Source organism: Haliotis rubra, unplaced genomic scaffold (genome assembly GCF_003918875.1).
Source record: "Haliotis rubra isolate DU_JTF1 unplaced genomic scaffold, ASM391887v1 Scf249, whole genome shotgun sequence".
Taxonomy (NCBI): Eukaryota; Metazoa; Mollusca; class Gastropoda; order Lepetellida; family Haliotidae; genus Haliotis; species Haliotis rubra.
The window spans coordinates 955,295-973,487 of record NW_025766547.1 but is presented as its reverse complement, the minus strand read 5'-3'; the positions used below and the strand labels follow the sequence as shown (position 1 = coordinate 973,487).

Below are 18,193 nucleotides of genomic sequence, written 5' to 3'. Positions count from 1 at the left end.
GACTACACCTACCAAAGTCAGATCTGAACTTTGTCAGACTACACCCACCAATGTCAGATCCCAACGTTTTTAGACTACACCTACCAATGTCAGATCCCAACGTTGTTAGACTATACCCACCAATGTCAGATCCCAACGTTGTTAGACCATACCCACCAATGTCAGATCCGTACTCGGCCTCCGTACACCACCAATGCAGATCCCAACGTTTTTAGACTACACCTACCAATGTCAGATCCCAACGTTGTTAGACTATACCCACCAATGTCAGATCCCAACGTTGTTAGACCATACCCACCAATGTCAGATCCGTACTCGGCCTCCGTACACCACCAATGTGAGATCCGTAGTTGTCCTCCTATACACTGTGAATGTGAGATCCGTACTGGGCGTACCGTAAACCACCAATATGATATCCGTACTTGGCCTCCCGTACACCACCAATGTGAGATCCGTACTGGGCCTCCCGTACACCACCAATGTGAGATCCGTACTTGGCCTCCCGTACACCACGAATATGAGATCCGTACTTGGCCTCCCGTACACCACCAGTGAGATCCGTACTGGGCGTACCGTACACTACCAATGTGAGATCCGTACTTGGCCTCCCGTACACAACCAGTGAGATCCGTACTGGGCGTACCGTACACCACCAATGTGAGATCCGTACTTGTCCTGTACACCGTGAATGTGAGATCCGTACTTGGCCTCCCGTACACAACCAGTGAGATCCGTACTGGGCGTACCGTACACCACCAATGTGAGATCCGTACTTGTCCTGTACACCGTGAATGTGAGATCCGTACTGGGCGTACCGTACACGACCAATGTGAGATCCGTACTTGTCCTCATGTACACGGTGAATGTGAGATTTTTTCTGGACGTACCGTACGCCACCACTGTGAGATCCGTACTGGGAATATCGTATAACACCCATGTGAGATCCCAACCAAAAATCCACCCACAAATGTAAGATAACAACCTTGTCAGACTCCACCCACCAATATAGGATCCCAACCGAGACTCCACCCACCAATGGGAGATCCCAACTCTGTCAAATTCCACCCACCAATGGGAGATCCCAACGTTGTCAGACTACACCCACCAATGTGAGATCCCAACTTTGTCAAACTCCACCCACCAATGGGAGATCCCAACGTTGTGTCAGACTCCACCCACCAAAGTCAGATCTGAACTTTGTCAGACTACGCCCACCAATGTCAGATCTGAACTTTGTCAGACTACGCCCACCAATGTCAGATCTGAACTTTGTCAGACTACACCCACTAATGTCAGATCCCAACTGAGCCTCCCTTACTTCGCCAATGCGAGATCCCAACGTTGTCAGGCTCCACCCACCAATGTGAGATCTCATCTTTGTCAGACTCCGCCCGTCAATCTGGGACACCAGTATGCAACCACTCTGGCATACCCTACTCTGGCACCCGTACGCCACCTTGATAGCCCGAGGAACATGTTGGAGGTAGTGAAACATATATGTACAGGTAGACTCTTGTGGCAAGACACGATTCCAGCTCGGTCTCGACTCTACACCACACCACGTCAAATATTCGTGTCCCATCCCAACAAACTTCCGTTTCAAAAAGATCTGTAGTTAAAAAATTATTTCATAGATTTGTCAAACTGTGCCATGTGCTACATCTAAATCTGAAGGAGAAGCTAATAAAGACGATCACTGAAAGCAGAAAAATGGAGCCATCATCAAAAGACATCACTGGATGTCATCACAACATCCCTACAACACAACTGCAGCAGCAATAAAATGCATATTTTCCATACAAATGGACATGAAACAGTTTTGTAATTGCTGTCAGTTTGGGCAATATATATATAAAAAGTATGAATATATTTTACAATGAATCAGCCTCCACGGACCACACCAAATAACATTTTCATACAGTAAACGTAAATCTTGCTTTCCACGCGCACATCTCATGTCAGCACCTAATTTGATATCCAGGATCCGTAATTACACCACGAACGAGTAGATGTAATAAACAAATACAGGTGGATACAACTACCAAACTGACGATGGTGACAACCAATATAGAATAAAGGGGTGAGAAATAATTGTAAATACAACATTTTCTTGTAACTTGTAAATGCTGCAATATAGATATCATACATATATGTGCATATTTTTTAGAACATTTAAAAATCAACGGATCATAAATCCCTTTTCTCCACATATACCAATACACAAGATTGAATAAATCTATGAAAATGCAATAAAATATACACATACATCTCAAACTCAGTTACTCGGAAGAAAGTGTAAATCTCTTGATTTACGATATGCCAAACAATTTATACAAGCATGTTGTAGTTATGTTGTGCGGTTTCAAGAATACTTTTCGAAGGGATATTCCATTCTTGACCTGGCCTGTTCTTGCGCTGTTCTATTCCCCACGAGGCGCCGTGTTACAGCAGAACACTGACGTCACACGTCCTTGCAGTGATGGACACAGTGACATTGGTGCGTCTTGTTTACTAACATCTGACGAATCATCGCTGTACCATGACTCACTCGCCATCTAGCTCCAGCTGAAAATCTCCACAGGACCAAACAGGGAGTATTCCGTCCACACTTTACATACTCAGTAGTGAGGTATCCTTCAAGGCATCAACTGACGGAGATCTGGATTCCCGACGGAATTTGTATCCAGACAGGTATCCGGTGCCAAAAACTCAATTCTTAACGGATAGGATATACAGAGGAGTATCAGGATATCAGGATGTATTTTAAGAGCTGTCCAAGGAATCTACCCCACCAGCAGAGCATCAATCCTTTCAACGTAAACAAAACACCAAATGAGGCCAGGTCCAGACCTGAGGTCTGAGGTCTGAGGTCTGAGGTCAGGTGACGACACAAAGTGTCTTCAAGAACAACTTTACATTCGATGTAACGAATGTTTCTCAGAGTATGCACAACTGTTCCTCCTGTGAAGACCTTACAGAAATCTTTCTGGACACTTTCCTATGTAGTGCATAGTTCAGAAAATACAATCCACACAAACAGAAATTCAAGGACCATCAATACGATATCTGTTAAACATAATTTCATCGGAAATCATGGTAACATAAAGGACGACCATATTCTTCACTGTCTAGCACAAACGAGTAGACATCAACACGTATGGAAATGCCTGATCCTTGACCGGAAGTCCAACACAATCCCCGTAATTCCTTCAGAATGGATTTCCAAACGCTGTTGAGTGGGGAGAGGGAAGGAATATTCCTGCAGTCGTACATCCGGTGACAATGATAAATATTGTCATTAGAAGACGATCCAAAACCAGAGCCAACTGTTGCCATTCCAACTTTAGCTGATCACGCCTGTCTTGCTCAGCCAATCGCATTTCGTTTTTCTCTATTGTCTGGTACACCTTTTGTAGAACCCGCATGAACTGTCTTTCCGTGCTGTCACCGCCGGATGTAGCGCCCCCTGTGGGCAACTTCCGGGAGAACCGCGGAGAAAGGCCGCCATTTTTCGGCAGTTTATCTGCATCATACACATCATAGTAATCTGTTGTTGGAACTTGATGCTGAAACATGAGATACATACTTCTAGAAGCATGTTATGGATACCTGCCTTTTGTACACATATTACAGAGTCAATTATACTGACAAGGAAGATTCTAATATGTGAGGCATACTGTATCTTTAATGTTACCAATATGTTTGTTTTGTACACTCTTACTAATCCTCTAACGATAATATTATATCATGGCATACCATCGTATCACATACTTACATATTATGTAGGTATCTTTCTGACCTGTTATATGATGACATATCATTGTTTCACAACCTTAAATATACTGTAGGTATCTTTCTGGCCTATTGTATAATGGCTATCATTGTATCACACTCCTGCATAGGCACAGGTACCGATACTACTACAGTGTAACACCCTGGCATAAACTACCGTTACCATTATCGAAACAGTAATATGGACATCGTGTACCAGTATTACTATAGTAACGATTTCAGACGTTCTCACTGTAGGTTACACTACACTACATCAGAATCACATGCTCCCTGAGCGACAACTGAAGAGACAGAGACATGTGACAGCTGTGATTGGATGAAATAGTGTGAGATGTTTATGCTATTTAAAAGCACATCCATCTAGTCATTAAAACTGACCTCAAGTTTAAGTATTTAGTGCAGTCAGTTTTATCACCATGACTTATGCTTATTGTGTGTACAGATATTTTCCAGTAGGTGACATTTGGTGCGGAACTGGGGTTGATGTGTTCCGCTTCCTGTGCTGGGAAAATGAGCCGGACAATTTTGCCAGAAATTTTGTTTTATTGTAGTTGAAAGGCCTGACTGTACCCATGTGTACCTGGAATGGCTGTTGATAGCCTGGATAATTTTAAAAAAATAAAAGGTTACTGTAGAAGTCTATGGGAAAACATTTGGTGTTGTGTAAACTGTTCCTCTCGTGTGGTACTATTTCGAGTTATTTCCCTTAGATCAGATGTTGATGGTGGGTCACAAACCCTCACCTTCTGACTTTTGAACGATGACTTATGCGATACAACTGGGATGCAACAGATACTCCAGGAAATATATTGTGCAAGTGTTGATATTGGTAATACGACAATATTGATTCTATTCTAGACGGGGTAACACCTGGATCTTACAGTAGATAACAATGGTCAGGTTTTCCAAGATTCTCCGACAGCTTAAACTTACCATCCCAATAGGGGCACTGTGTGACTCCGCTAGGTCTATCTTAATAAACATCATTTTGGCGAGATAATTAAAAAATATGATCTTGACAACCCGTGGAATCTCCTGGCCCCGTGCTCCTTTATGGTGGATGTTGAGCGTTAACACCGTCATGCCGGTAGCGAACGACACTATCGCTATAGTAATCCCATAGTACAGACCTGCAACAAAAACAGCATTCACTGAAACGAACGAGTATTGTAGAATATAGCTTTCAAACTGGAAAAATAGCCAATGAGTGTAGTTTTACGCCGTTTGTTGAACGGTCGTGACTAAGGGGATCTAATGTAAACTTCATACCTTGTACACTATTGTATACCTTACATTCAACATGATGAGCAAACAGTTTAGCCACATGAATGAGTGCAGTTTTACGCCGTTTGTTGTACTATCGGTTGACATCAGAAGGGGCTGTACATATTGTACACCATGCCGAGGATCGAAACAGGGCATTCAAAACGGGCAAACGAAAACACTAGAGTGACATGGCTACACCAACATACCTAAATGAAAGAACATGGGCTTACAGGGTAGAAAATATAGGAAACAGATTTACAATTCGCAAAAGGAGAGAGGTTTACACGAACTCGTTCACCCATGGAAAACCAAATAACATAGTTTAATGAAACTGAACGTACCGACGGAAGTCACAACGTTTAAGTGAAAAAAACTCCTTCATGATAATACTGGTAGGTTGTGCCAACTTGTGCCTTAGGCAATGATGAAAGAGTATAGTTTTATGCCGCTCTTGGTTTCCAGCACACGTTACGGGGATACGCGACATCTTCATATTGTACCTGGGGCAGTGGGGTAGCCCAGTGGTTAAAGCGTTAGCTCGTCACGCCGAAGACCCGGGTTCGAATCCCCACATGGGTACAATGTTCGAAGCCCATTTCTGGTGTCCCCCGCCGTGATGTTGCTGGAATATTGCTAAAAGCGGCGTAAAACCAAACTCAGTCAGTCAGTCAGTCATATTGTACCTATATGAGGACTTGTTTATTCTGTCAGTACACGTTGAACAAGTTTCCCTTTGCCCCAAGGTCATTGTTTACATTTACTCCATTCTTATTTTCAAGTTCAATAGATATTTATAACAAGTACTAGAAAAATAACAATGCGTTATTGAAGGTACATCCTGTCGATCTCTTGATCTTAACGAAATGATAGTTTTTGTGCGCCAGGCAATGCGGTCCATCATGTAGAATCGTATGAAAATTAAGTAAAACCACGAGGCTGCCCATAAATAATCGTTGTAAGTGAAACTGGTGCACGACCTTTCTGTACCCACATTGTGAGACATGCAGGGCTAAGTAAATGGAACCACCATAAACAAACCGGATAAATAATCAAATAAATGCTCGATTTCCATAGCCTTCAGACCCTACAGGGAAAAGTCTGCTACCACCGTTTCAACACATGGCTTCGTCTTAAAGACATATTGAGTATTTTACCGCAACTAACACAGAAAATGGGTTATACATACCAATTAAAGGTAATAAATCCGATGTCGGGGGCATCTGTTCGGCTACAATCATCAAAAACACTGTCATTGATAGCAGCGTGGTTATTCCCATTGAAATTTTCTCCCCAGAGTCGTTCGGCATATAGAATCCCAGCAGAGCAACCATCGTGATGAGGAGGCAAGGCATCACCATGTTGAACAAGTAAAACAGCGGCCTCCGTTTGATGAGGACAAAATATTTCATGAAGATGTACGGCTCCGGACAACAGGAAAACAACACAGGGTCACGGGTCTGGACATATTTGACCAGGTGCCACTCCGTGCTGGGGATGTAGTTCGACGTGTCTCCCTCCTCGCCGACGTTCATGATGTTCAGAGACGTCGCGTCGTACGTCCACGACGAGAACTCCATACTGCAGTTTTGTTCGTCGAAGGGGAAGTGTTTGACGTCGATGGAGCAGGAGCTTTTGTAGATGACCATTGACAGATACGTCACGTTGCCGTCTGACGTCACGATGACATTGGTGCTGACGCTTGACATTTCCTTACTTGTCACTTCCGCCCTGGACCGGAAATAAGCATAAATCAATAGTGATCTTGCGTTTCAATTCGGTGACAGAGAATAGGTGTTAAATATATCTGACATGCATGTATTGTACATCACGATGGAAACCTTCATGCAATATGGTAATGGGGGATCCAAAAGAGAGCCATACTAATGCCTCTCTCTACCGCTGATACTGACAAAAGACTATTGTCTGTGTGCTGTGGGCAACGGGTAGTGTCAGCTGACCTTTACGCACGTGCAGTCGTGTTGTGTGTGCGAACATAAATATGGTGAAAATTCATCTTTTCTGGTAATTCATACTTTCATTAACTTTTCATCATCTGGTACTTTCGGTAGGTCTTTTGACAAAACATTTCATTTCCCTTCTCAAAATTCTGAAGCAATAGAAGTATAAGGTGGAGTGCATTTGAAATGCATGTGTACTAAAACACGTCGGAAACAAGGCAAATATAACTTCCGATCAAAGGTTTAGACTCACTTGAAGCACTCACTATATGTTATGTATATAGGTATGGTTACATCGATGATGAATTTCTCCCCTAACTTGGGGAACCAACTGCAAACCTTATGCAGATAAATTGCACGAGGATCATGCATCAAATTGCTGAAAAGCATGTGCAAATATCGTGCAAGTGAACAGCTGCATTTTGGTGTAAAGTTTGCTAAGAATTCACCAATTTTCACTCAGTTTCATCATTTATTGAACTCATGACAACACTCTTTTCAACATTACAAATTTGTTTTACAATACTTCAGTGCATGTGTAAACAGTACCTTTAAACAGTATGGACTATTTTGCAAAATCTAGTTTAGAACAGTTGACTGAAGTAAATGGCTGCATTTACACTAGTGAGCCTAAACTTTTGATGGTTAGTATGCTTACGTAGAAGCCTGACAAAACGGGGTTGTATGTGTGAGAAATATATATGGTTTGATTTGTATGTATTCAAGCACAAATAACGTACTGACAAACGAATCTACTGTCTTATGACAAGCAAATTCTGATACCCACAACCAGGATCTGCACATCAAACCTTCAGCCCTGGTTCTTTGTTTGTTACCAAACCAAAGCTTGATTCGTCCTAATGAAACGTGATAAATAAATAAACCAACTCCAAACATCGTTTGGTTTCATAACACGAGCCTCAATGACTATGTCTCTGTAAGGAGTTGACATACTTACGTATTGTACAGTACTATATCCGGCAGCCATATTGAATCATATGGAATTCTTATTACGCTGATGTTTCCATATTTCTCTGGTACCCAGGCCAACTTTTTGTCAATCCAACCCTAGGACAGGAAAAAACAGAATTGAGAATAATAATAATAATAACAATCACAATTGAGAAACTGTTCATGCATGTGACGTATAATTAGTGCAACACTCTTTGATAGTCCGTCATACACTATCTGATGACATCTTCTTATAAAATTTCCACACTGTACAGTTCTACTATTTTGCCAAAGAAGAGTTTTTTTATGTAGGAACACTTCATAACTGCAGTTTTCACTATTTCACTGAGACAGGTGAGCCCGTCTGTATCAGGTAGACAGACATGATTCACACAATGGTAGAGTGTGATGGGCTTAACGCCAGTTTAGATAGTATTCTAGTCATATAACGGCGTGTCAACTTGATGTTGTATGGAAATTGGAAGGTATTCCCAGACGTTCATGACCACCTGATAAACCTAGAATAGTTATCGCAGAGCACATGTTTGTGTATCCAAGGGACGTAACTCTTCATGGCGAATTCAGGCGCCTAAGACGAAAGAGCCACCGGTGCCCAAGACGAAACTGCCACATCATAACGCGTTAGAGCATGTATTAGTAAGTAAGTGAATTTAGTTTCACGCCGCTTATAGCAATATTCCAGCAATATCACGGCGGGGGATACCAGAAATTAGCTTCACACATTGTACCCATGTGGGGAATCGAACCCGGGTCTTCGGCGTGACGATCGAACGCTTTAACCACTGGGCTACCCTACCACCCACATGTATTCATTAGTAATTATAGGAATTGATTAAATTCATCCAGTGTGACCCCATCGTTCGCTTCACCAACGCACCTGATTTATCCAGCAATTTGTTGTCATAATTTGATTCTTTTCATCCTGTAAAATACAAAAAAGATTTAATTTGTCAAACATGTAACAAATGAGGTTATTAATCGATAAACGACATTTGGTTTTCAAACTCGTATAATTTCCACAAGACAACAAAGCGAACACATGGAATTAAATGACCAATGCAACAATTAACGTACCGTAAACGCTGTAAAAAAAGGCTGCACTTACAACATTGATCACCGGTAGGATCAAAAAGCTAAATGCTAGTTTGCCCTAACGACCCAGGATTTACCAGTGTGTAAAGGAAGACCGCTCAAGGAAATGACACAGTCGAACAGACAGACAGATTGTCCACGCATTAGCTCCGAGAAGAAAACCCCTCATACTTAGATTAGATTATTTCTGACTTTGAAAAAGCGTTTGATTCGGTAGATAGGAAATTTATGATAAACGTATTAAGATTCTTCAACTTTGGAGAGAGTATTCAAAAGTGAATTTCCACTTTTTTTACAGATATTGAATCAAGTGTGTTAGTCAATGGTTTTGCAAGCACCTTTTCCCCAGTTACAAGGGGTTGTCGCCAGGGAGATCCGATATCACCATATATTTTCATATTGTGTGTTGAAATATTGGCTATACTGATAAGAAATGAAAAAATATTAAAGGTATTAGAATGAGCAATATAGAACATAGTTTAGAACAATTTGCAGATGATACTACTTTGTCTTTGGATGGGTCGGAGAAAAGTCTGTATGGTGTATGAATATTCTTCAGTGTTTTGAAAGATTTTCTGGACTTAAGATTAATGTTGAGAAGACTAAATTCATTTGGATTGTGTCAAAGAAGAGATCTAAGTATAAGCTTTGTAGAGAGTGGAATTTGGATTAGAGTCAGACATATTTTAAATTACTGGGGATTAATTTCAGTGTAGATTTACAAGAAATGGTAAACTTAAACTATAAAGAGAAATTTACAAATATTGAAAAAGAAATGAAACAATGGTCAATTAGACATTTAACACCTATGGGTAGAAATACTATTTTGAAAACTTTACTACTACCTAAAATGAATCACTTGTTTGCCTCTTTACCTAACCCTCCAGACGAACAGCTAAATAGTTTTCAGAAGAAATGTTTTAACTTCATATGGTGAGGTAAGATATATAGGGTCAAGAGAAGTGTAATGACACAACCACCTAAATACGGAGGAATTAAGGTACCTGATGTAAAATCAACTATATTATCACAAAACTATCATGGATAAAACAACTGGATAGTAAGTCATATTGGGGCAAACATGCTGGAATTATTATCCCAGGAATACCCTATGGTTGGCGGATTACTTGTATATGAACACTACTGTAGTGCCATACATTACAAATATTTTTTGGAGGGATGTTGTATCAGCATGGGGTTTGTATCTATCCAAATGCTATGATAAGATTACAAATATTTCCGACAAAAAGACTCAATCATTATGGTACAACTCTACTATCTCTATTTGTGGCAAATGGGTTGAATATAGGCACTGGATAGGAAAGGGGATACGTTTTATTAAGGATATGTTTAATGAAAAGGGTGAAATTTATTCCTTTAACAAACTTGGAGAAACATATAATTTAGAAACAAATTTTATCCAATATCAAGGGCTCAAGTCAACAGTAGCGAGATACATTAAAAGAAGTTTGATTAATGATTACAAAGAAAGGATATATGATCCTACTCTCCTATTTAATGTATACAGCATAATTAATACACAAAAGGGTAGTAAAATGTTTTATCAGATTTTATTTGCTCCAGATTTCAGTACAGATGCACAAGAAAAATGTCAAAAGTGTTTGAATAGAATTATTGATAGATCAGAACAAGAAAATATTAATCTGATGTCTTATAGATGTACTGAGAGTGTGAATATGAGATGGTTCCAATTTAAAATAGTGAATAATATTTTAGCAACAAATAGCTTCTTGTACGAGATAGGAATATCTGAATCACACTTATGTACATTCTGTGGACAAGATTCAGAAACCATGGTACATCTGCTGTTCGAATGCTTTTATGTGAGAAAGATATGGAAGGAAGTAGAAAAATGGCTTAAAACTGTTTCAGAGAGTGAAATTAATTTTTCTCTAGAGAATATTATATTTGGATTTAAAGGCAAACACAATAATTCATTGAATGCTGTAATTTTGGTGTTTAAAGAAGCTATTTATAGAAAAAGCAGAAAAAGCAAACTCTGAATATTAGATATATTAAAGCAGAAGTCAACAAATATTATGAACCAACAAAATTGATAGCTTTTTCTAATTGTAATTATGCCAAATTCTTTAGCTTCTGGTCCGCCTTCAATACATTATTTGCCAATAATTAAACTTTTATCAACAGATTTGTATAACATGTAACACTTCATATACATGCTTATTTTGACCATTTTACATATACTCATGCCAATAATGGTTGTCATCCCCTTCACTTTTTTAATTGGAGAGGGGTGTGGGGCGGGTGTGAGGTGTGTGTGGGGTGGGGGTGGGGGGAGGGGGTCACAACCATTATTGGCATGAATATATTTGTGAACAGCATGATATTCGACAATGCGATCAAGGAAACACTGTACTTGTGTACTAGGAGGCTACCTGTACTGTACTGTACTACTGAGTTAAAGTCTGTAAACATGTAATACTTCATATACATGCTTAGTTTGACCATTTTGCATATTTGGGAATAGCATGATATTTGACAATGTGATCGAGGAAACACTGTACTTGTGTACTATGAGGCTACCTGTACTGTACTGTACTACTGAGGTAAAGTCTGCAAACATGTAATACTCCATATACATGCTTAGTTTGACCATTTTGCATATTTGGGAATAGCATTATATTTGACAATATGATCAAGGAAACACTGTACTTGTGTACTAGGAGGCTACCTGTACTGTACTGTACTACTGAGGTAAAATCTGTAAACATGTAACACTTCATATACATGCTTAGTTTGACCATTTTACATATTTGGGAATAGCATGATATTTGACAATGTGATCAAGGAAACACTGTACTTGTGTACTAGGAGGCTACCTGTACTGTACTGTACTACTGAGGTAAAGTCTGCAAACATGTAATACTCCATATACATGCTTAGTTTGACCATTTTGCATATTTGGGAATAGCATGATATTTGACAATATGATCAAGGAAACACTGTACTTGTGTACTAGGAGGCTACCTGTACTGTACTGTACTACTGAGGTAAAATCTGTAAACATGTAACACTTCATATACATGCTTAGTTTGACCATTTTACATATTTGGGAATAGCATGATATTTGACAATGTGATCGAGGAAACACTGTACTTGTGTACTATGAGGCTACCTGTACTGTACTGTACTACTGAGGTAAAGTCTGCAAACATGTAATACTCCATATACATGCTTAGTTTGACCATTTTGCATATTTGGGAATAGCATGATATTTGACAATATGATCAAGGAAACACTGTACTTGTGTACTATGAGGCTACCTGTACTGTACTGTACTACTGAGGTAAAGTCTGTAAACATGTAATACTTCACGTACATGCTTAGTTTGACCATTTTGCATATTTGTGAACAGCATGATGTTAGAGTGAGCGACAAAGGAAACACTGTACTTGTGTACAATGAAGCTATCTGTACTGTACTGTGTCCTACTGAGGTATAATCTGTAAACATGTAACACTTCATATACAGGCTTAGTTTTGACCGTTTTACATATTTGTGAACAACATGATATTTGACAATGTGATCAAGGAAACACTGTACTTGTGTACTATGAAGCTACCTGTACTGTACTGTACTACTGAGGTAAAGTCTGTAAACATAACTCTGGGAATAAAAACATGGAAAAAAAAAAGAAAAAAAAAAAGATTATTTCTGATAATATTCCGAAAAAAAATGAAAATGTAACGTTGAAGTTGGGAGGACTAAAGACATCGCTAAACATCATCGGTTTTCCGGGGTTTTTTTAGATTCGAGTTGACGCATGGTTCACCTTGCACCTCTGACTGCCACCCCTTCATCGCAGTTAGAAACTTATAATGCGTGTCATATATTAACAGAAGTACTCTGCTAAGTCTCAATGTCTCAGATCGTATCATTTATAGTCGAAATAGTTAGTAAATAAATGATTTGCCTTGCATGTGTTTATGACCTGTGCCACCGTGAATACTATACGCCCACCTTTCATTATTGTCATTATTGTCGGAATCCTACAGCGAAATCTGGACTTGGAAGATGTTTCTAATGAATATGAAAATAATGTTGTTACATTTTAAACTCATTTTCAGTTTGGCTGAAAGACAAACATGGTGGGCAGTATGTTGTCGATGTCGTTCTGCCCGGCGTTGTTGCAGTGCATGTCATGGTTTCACTAATCACCAAACCGGGCATTACATTTAGTTTTCTAAACCTGATTAATCAAAATCATCAAAAGACCGAAAGATAAAAGGTCTAAAATCGGTTAAATGAACGACAAAACGATGTCGTTTTATTGAGTGCCTGATAACAGGCGTCATTATCCAGCGCTCGCTCCACATCAACGCACAATTCTTTCCGTGATCCCAACGCCACGAGGTCAAGTCAAGTTCATTGCTACACAATGGCTTGTCGTAACCTGATATAAATAGATTCGTCGTGAATGTATCTTCCTTCATTAAAACCAGCAACGACATCGCCCTACACGCGACTTCGTCTACGATGACTAGGGTATGAGTCAACCGGAACATTCATTTCCATTCGGCGTGACTTGGTAGATTTAGTCGGATTATTTCAGGATTGAAATGACTGCTTCCCAGAACACCCGTGTCTCCAAGCTAAACGGGAAGAATAGGCAACCGTCTGTTTTAATCAACACCACATCGCCCAAATGTACCTAGCTGATCGCAACAGAATGAACACATTTGGTTGTGGGATTCAATTACAGGGCTTTCTGTCTTTTAATATCGGTTTGGCTTCAACTGGGGCGCCAAGAAAAGCCTCTGATCACAGATTCCCACAAAACTGGCTTAACCGTGTGGTTCCAAGCTGTGATCTTACGTTAAACACTGTATCAGTTTAAAATGTAAACGTAACCTGTTCTATAAAACGTTGATAAAAATCAGAAAGGTAAAGAATGTTTCTTAATGTGTAATTATATTATCAAATGGTGATGATTTTTAACATGAAAAGGTGTACGCATTTGTAGCAGATTTTCCATTCCGTTAAGTGGACTTGTGTGAAACCATTTGGTTGGGGATGACCGAAGTATTTAGGATGAAGTTATGACTACGGATTCGGTCTGTTTACGTAGATAGATAGATAGATAGTAGTAGTAATCGTAGTAGTAGTAGTAGCAGAAGAAGTAGTTTAAGAGGAAGAGGTAGTAGTAGTAGTAGAAGTAGTAGTTATAAAAGTAGTAGTAGTAGTAATATTGGTGGTGGAAGTATTAGTAGAAGTAGAGAAGGTAGTAGTAGTAGAAGTAGTAGTCGTAATAGTAGTAGTAGTAATCGTAGTGGTGAAGGTGGTAGTAGAAGTAGAGGAGGAGGTAGTAGTAGCAATAGTAGTAGTTGTAGTAGTAGTAGTGGTAGTAGTAGTAGTGGTGGTGGTGGTGGTAGTAGTAGTAGTGGTAGTAGTAGTAGTAGTAGTAGTAGTAGTAGTAGTAGTAGTAGTAGTAGCAGTAGTAGTAGTGGTGGTGGTAGTGGTAGTGGTAGTAGTAGTAGTGGTGGTGGTAGTAGTGGTGGTGGTGGTAGTGGTAGTGGTAGTGGTAGTAGTAGTAGTAGTAGTAGTGGTGGTAGTAGTAGTAGTAGTAGTAGTGGTGGTAGTAGTAGTAGTAGTAGTAGTGGTAGATGCGGTGTTGGTGGTAGTGTAGGTGGTGTTGGTGGTAGTAGTGAGTGAGTGTAGTTTTACGCCGCACTCAGCAATATTCCAGCTACATGGCGGCGGTCTGTATATAATCGAGTCTGGACCAGACAATCCAGGGATCAACAGCATGAACATCGATCTACGCAATGGGGATACGCTGACAAGTGTCTACCCAGTCAGCGAGCCTGACCACCCGATCCCGTTATTCGCCTCTTACGACAAGCATGGGTTACTGAAGATCAATTCTAACCTGGACCTTCACGGGTCTGGTAGTAGTAGTAGTAGTAGTAGTAGTAGCAGCAGCAGCAGCAGCAGCAGCAGTAGTAGTAGTAGTAGTAGAAAACATTATCGGAGAATATTCTGATCTTATCTTGTAGCCTGGTTACAACGTGTGACCTTGATAACAGTATGACGCCACCCTACAATAGTCTGAATGAGCGCTCCTATTCTCCACACACGGTTCTTTATAAAACACGTGATCACACATGCATGAATCACAAGTACAGTCGTTATCAGGAACATACGGACGACAAAGGTCAGACTAACTGTATATGTACAAGCCTTGTTGCTTTCCAAAGCGAATGATGAGAGCTTGTCTAACTATTCGTCTGCAGTCAGAAGAGACCCTGCCAACTAGATTGCACCATGTGATTACCTCGACCTTACCATTGCGCTCTTATTTACAGTGGACGGAGGTCGGTTGTCCACGAGAGACTGACAGATCGTGTCCTTGCAAATGCCAGATATTATCACGACACATGGGGCCTGTCCGTATCAGTTCTGTGAGGTTGAATGGCCAAATTACACTATTAATCCGGGAATATCTTACACACGACGTTTTGCAGATATTTGTTATTCAGATGCATTGGCTGCAGACACATACCGGAAAAGATAATATTTGCTGAAGTTTAATGGTGGCTTAAATAGTATTCCATAGTAATGTATTTGGTACGGATATCATGTACAAAACGTCAGTACAATCGGACACCCAGTCTTGAATATGCTATACATGTAGCTGTCCTTTGCACCTGAAGTCATAGGTGTTTCGGTGACCACTTTCACCCAGGTAACGTTTCGATAATATAGCAACTGTTTGACCAAATCCCATTTTACGGGCACGATTTCTTTCCCCCTTCGTTGAGTGTAGTTTGTATCAACCATAGCATGGTCATGGTCTAAAAAATAATCTATGGCTGAGATTTGTCTATAAACATTTTGAAACTTACTATGTCAATAATCTGGGCCAGGGCCACGCCCATTGTGACGTTCAAAGCACCCGAGCCGTTGACGAAGGGTTTAATCCTCTTGTCGTAGGTCTTCAGAATGTCTCGGACTAGTCGGTATTCCTGCTCACTGCAAGCCACCAGTGCTGGAAAAACACAAGTTGAATTATAAATACTTGAAAAGAAATGAATTTCGGAAATCGGGAATTCTACGTCACATTTGACATTAGTATGGCGTGTCTATGAAATATCCATCATAAAGTCTAATTGAAACCGATATCTAACTGTTGTACTTGTGGTTGACAACGACGTTCTGGTCAATACTAAACCAGCGGTCTGTGTAGTGTTGTTTCCTAAAGAGTTTTATCTATCGTTATTCCCCTGAGTAGATGCTGGACGTCGTGTTGGTTGCTTCGTAACAGTGTTAGAAGTAGCTTGTAGGAAATTTGCAGTAAACTACTAAATAGAACGTAGTCAAGTACTTGTGAATGAGTTTGGTTTAACCCTGCTATATTGTCAAGAACAGAGATAATAGGGTGGAACTGGAGTATTTGTTCTTCATAAATACCCAAGGTTGATCGATCCATCGGTTTATGAAGTCCTGTGGTATAGTTTGATAGCACACATGTGGCAATCTCTTCTGGCACTGGAGTTGAATAATTCGATATATCCGTAATGTAATACAAATGATATAATAATAGGCAGAAACAGTCGATGAGACGTTTGTCATCCTGTTCGCAATTTAACTTATTCAGATCCCGCTGCTGCTATGCACGGATCTGAAGATCACATTTCTTTGGTCGGTCCAAGGGCACGAAAGGCTGTTCTGGCGTGGCTTCAAATGGGACGTTCCTTATTGGTTCTACTACACTAAATCAGTATCACATGCTCCCTGCGCGAGACCCGTATGTAAACAAGTGAAGAGAGACAGAGACATGTGACAGCTGTGATTGGATGAAATAGTGTAAGATGTTTGTTTTTTAAAAGCACAGTAATTAAAACTGACCACAATTTTAAGTATTTAGTGCTGTCATTTTTATCACCATGACTTATGCTTATTGTGTGTACAGATATTTTCCAGTAGGTGACATTTGGTGCGGAACTGGGGTTGGTGTGTTCCGCTTCCTGTGCTCGCAAAACGAGCCGGACATGTTGGCCTGATATTTTGTTTTATGGTAGTTTAAAGGCCAGAGTGTACCCATATGTACATGGAATGGCTGTTGATAGCCTGGATATTTTTAAAAAATATAAGGTTACTATAGAAGTCTATGGGAAAACATTTGGTGTTGTGTAACCTATATCCGTGAGCAGCGGTGATGAGACCTTAGATCGTATTTACATCAGATGTTTACCTTTGCCACATTGCATTTGTTAAAGTTGATTATTGGTAGTGTTGGTACACTTTTCATACATAGATTGAAGATACATGTTCGGGTGAAATAACGGCGTTTATTATTATTATAGGATATTTATATAACGCACATATCCAAGCAACTAGTGCTTGCTTAAGGCGCTGGTATTTATTCCCTCGATCACAAGATCTCAATCTCAACGGCACATCATATTATCAATCTCAACTCCCTGGGGAGTATACAACTCTTGCAGCCACTAGGCGCACCGAGTTATTGTGGCTTTCTCATCCTAACGAGGTACCCATTCACAGCTGGATGGACTGGGACACATAGTCACAGTACTTTGTCCAAGTTTACTGCACGTTGCTGTACCTGCAACTACACTGGCCCAAAACAGAAACGCATAGGTGAAAATCCAGTGTTATCAGTGATGTTTTAATAACTTAAATTACACAAAAAGTAATGATAATAGAGCAATAAAAATTCACACAGGTATTGGGACATGTGTATCAAAAAACATACAGTCATTCACAGTGGTATTGAGAGTCTTTGTTTTTGATGGCACGGTCACAAAGTCAGTATCTGGTGTGACCGACACGAGCCTCAATCACTGCTCTGCATCGCCTGGGCATAGACTGTATAAGACGTCGGATCCGCCGTTGTTGGATTCTTCTCCACTCATCCTGCAACGCATCGACAAGCTGTTGACGTGTCTGTGGTTGCGGCTGTCGGCGTCGTACACGTTGATCCAATTGGTCCCACAAATGTTCAATTTGGCCATGGAAGAACTGTAATGTTGTTGATGGCAAGAAAATCTGTTGTAATGCGTGCTGTATGCGGTCTTGCGTTGTCATGCTGGAAAATTTCTCTTCTAGCG

General features: G+C 40.2%; 1 protein-coding gene across 2 annotated transcripts in view; it reads right to left on the bottom strand.

Moving 5' to 3' along the window:
• Window positions 1-1,049: 1,049 nt before the first annotated feature.
• LOC124279266 (ligand-gated ion channel 4-like) overlaps window positions 1,050-18,193 on the bottom strand; it is a 76,316-nt gene continuing 59,172 nt past the window's right edge. For both annotated transcript variants that reach the window (XM_046715089.1, XM_046715090.1), the window contains 6 exons: window positions 15,968-16,110; window positions 8,866-8,910; window positions 7,975-8,084; window positions 6,245-6,786; window positions 4,726-4,922; window positions 1,050-3,566 (listed from right to left, as the gene is read on the bottom strand). In XM_046715089.1, coding sequence (XP_046571045.1) covers window positions 3,210-3,566; window positions 4,726-4,922; window positions 6,245-6,786; window positions 7,975-8,084; window positions 8,866-8,910; window positions 15,968-16,110 — 1,394 coding nt within the window. In that variant the 3' untranslated portion in view covers window positions 1,050-3,209. The remainder of the gene's footprint in view (window positions 3,567-4,725; window positions 4,923-6,244; window positions 6,787-7,974; window positions 8,085-8,865; window positions 8,911-15,967; window positions 16,111-18,193) is intronic.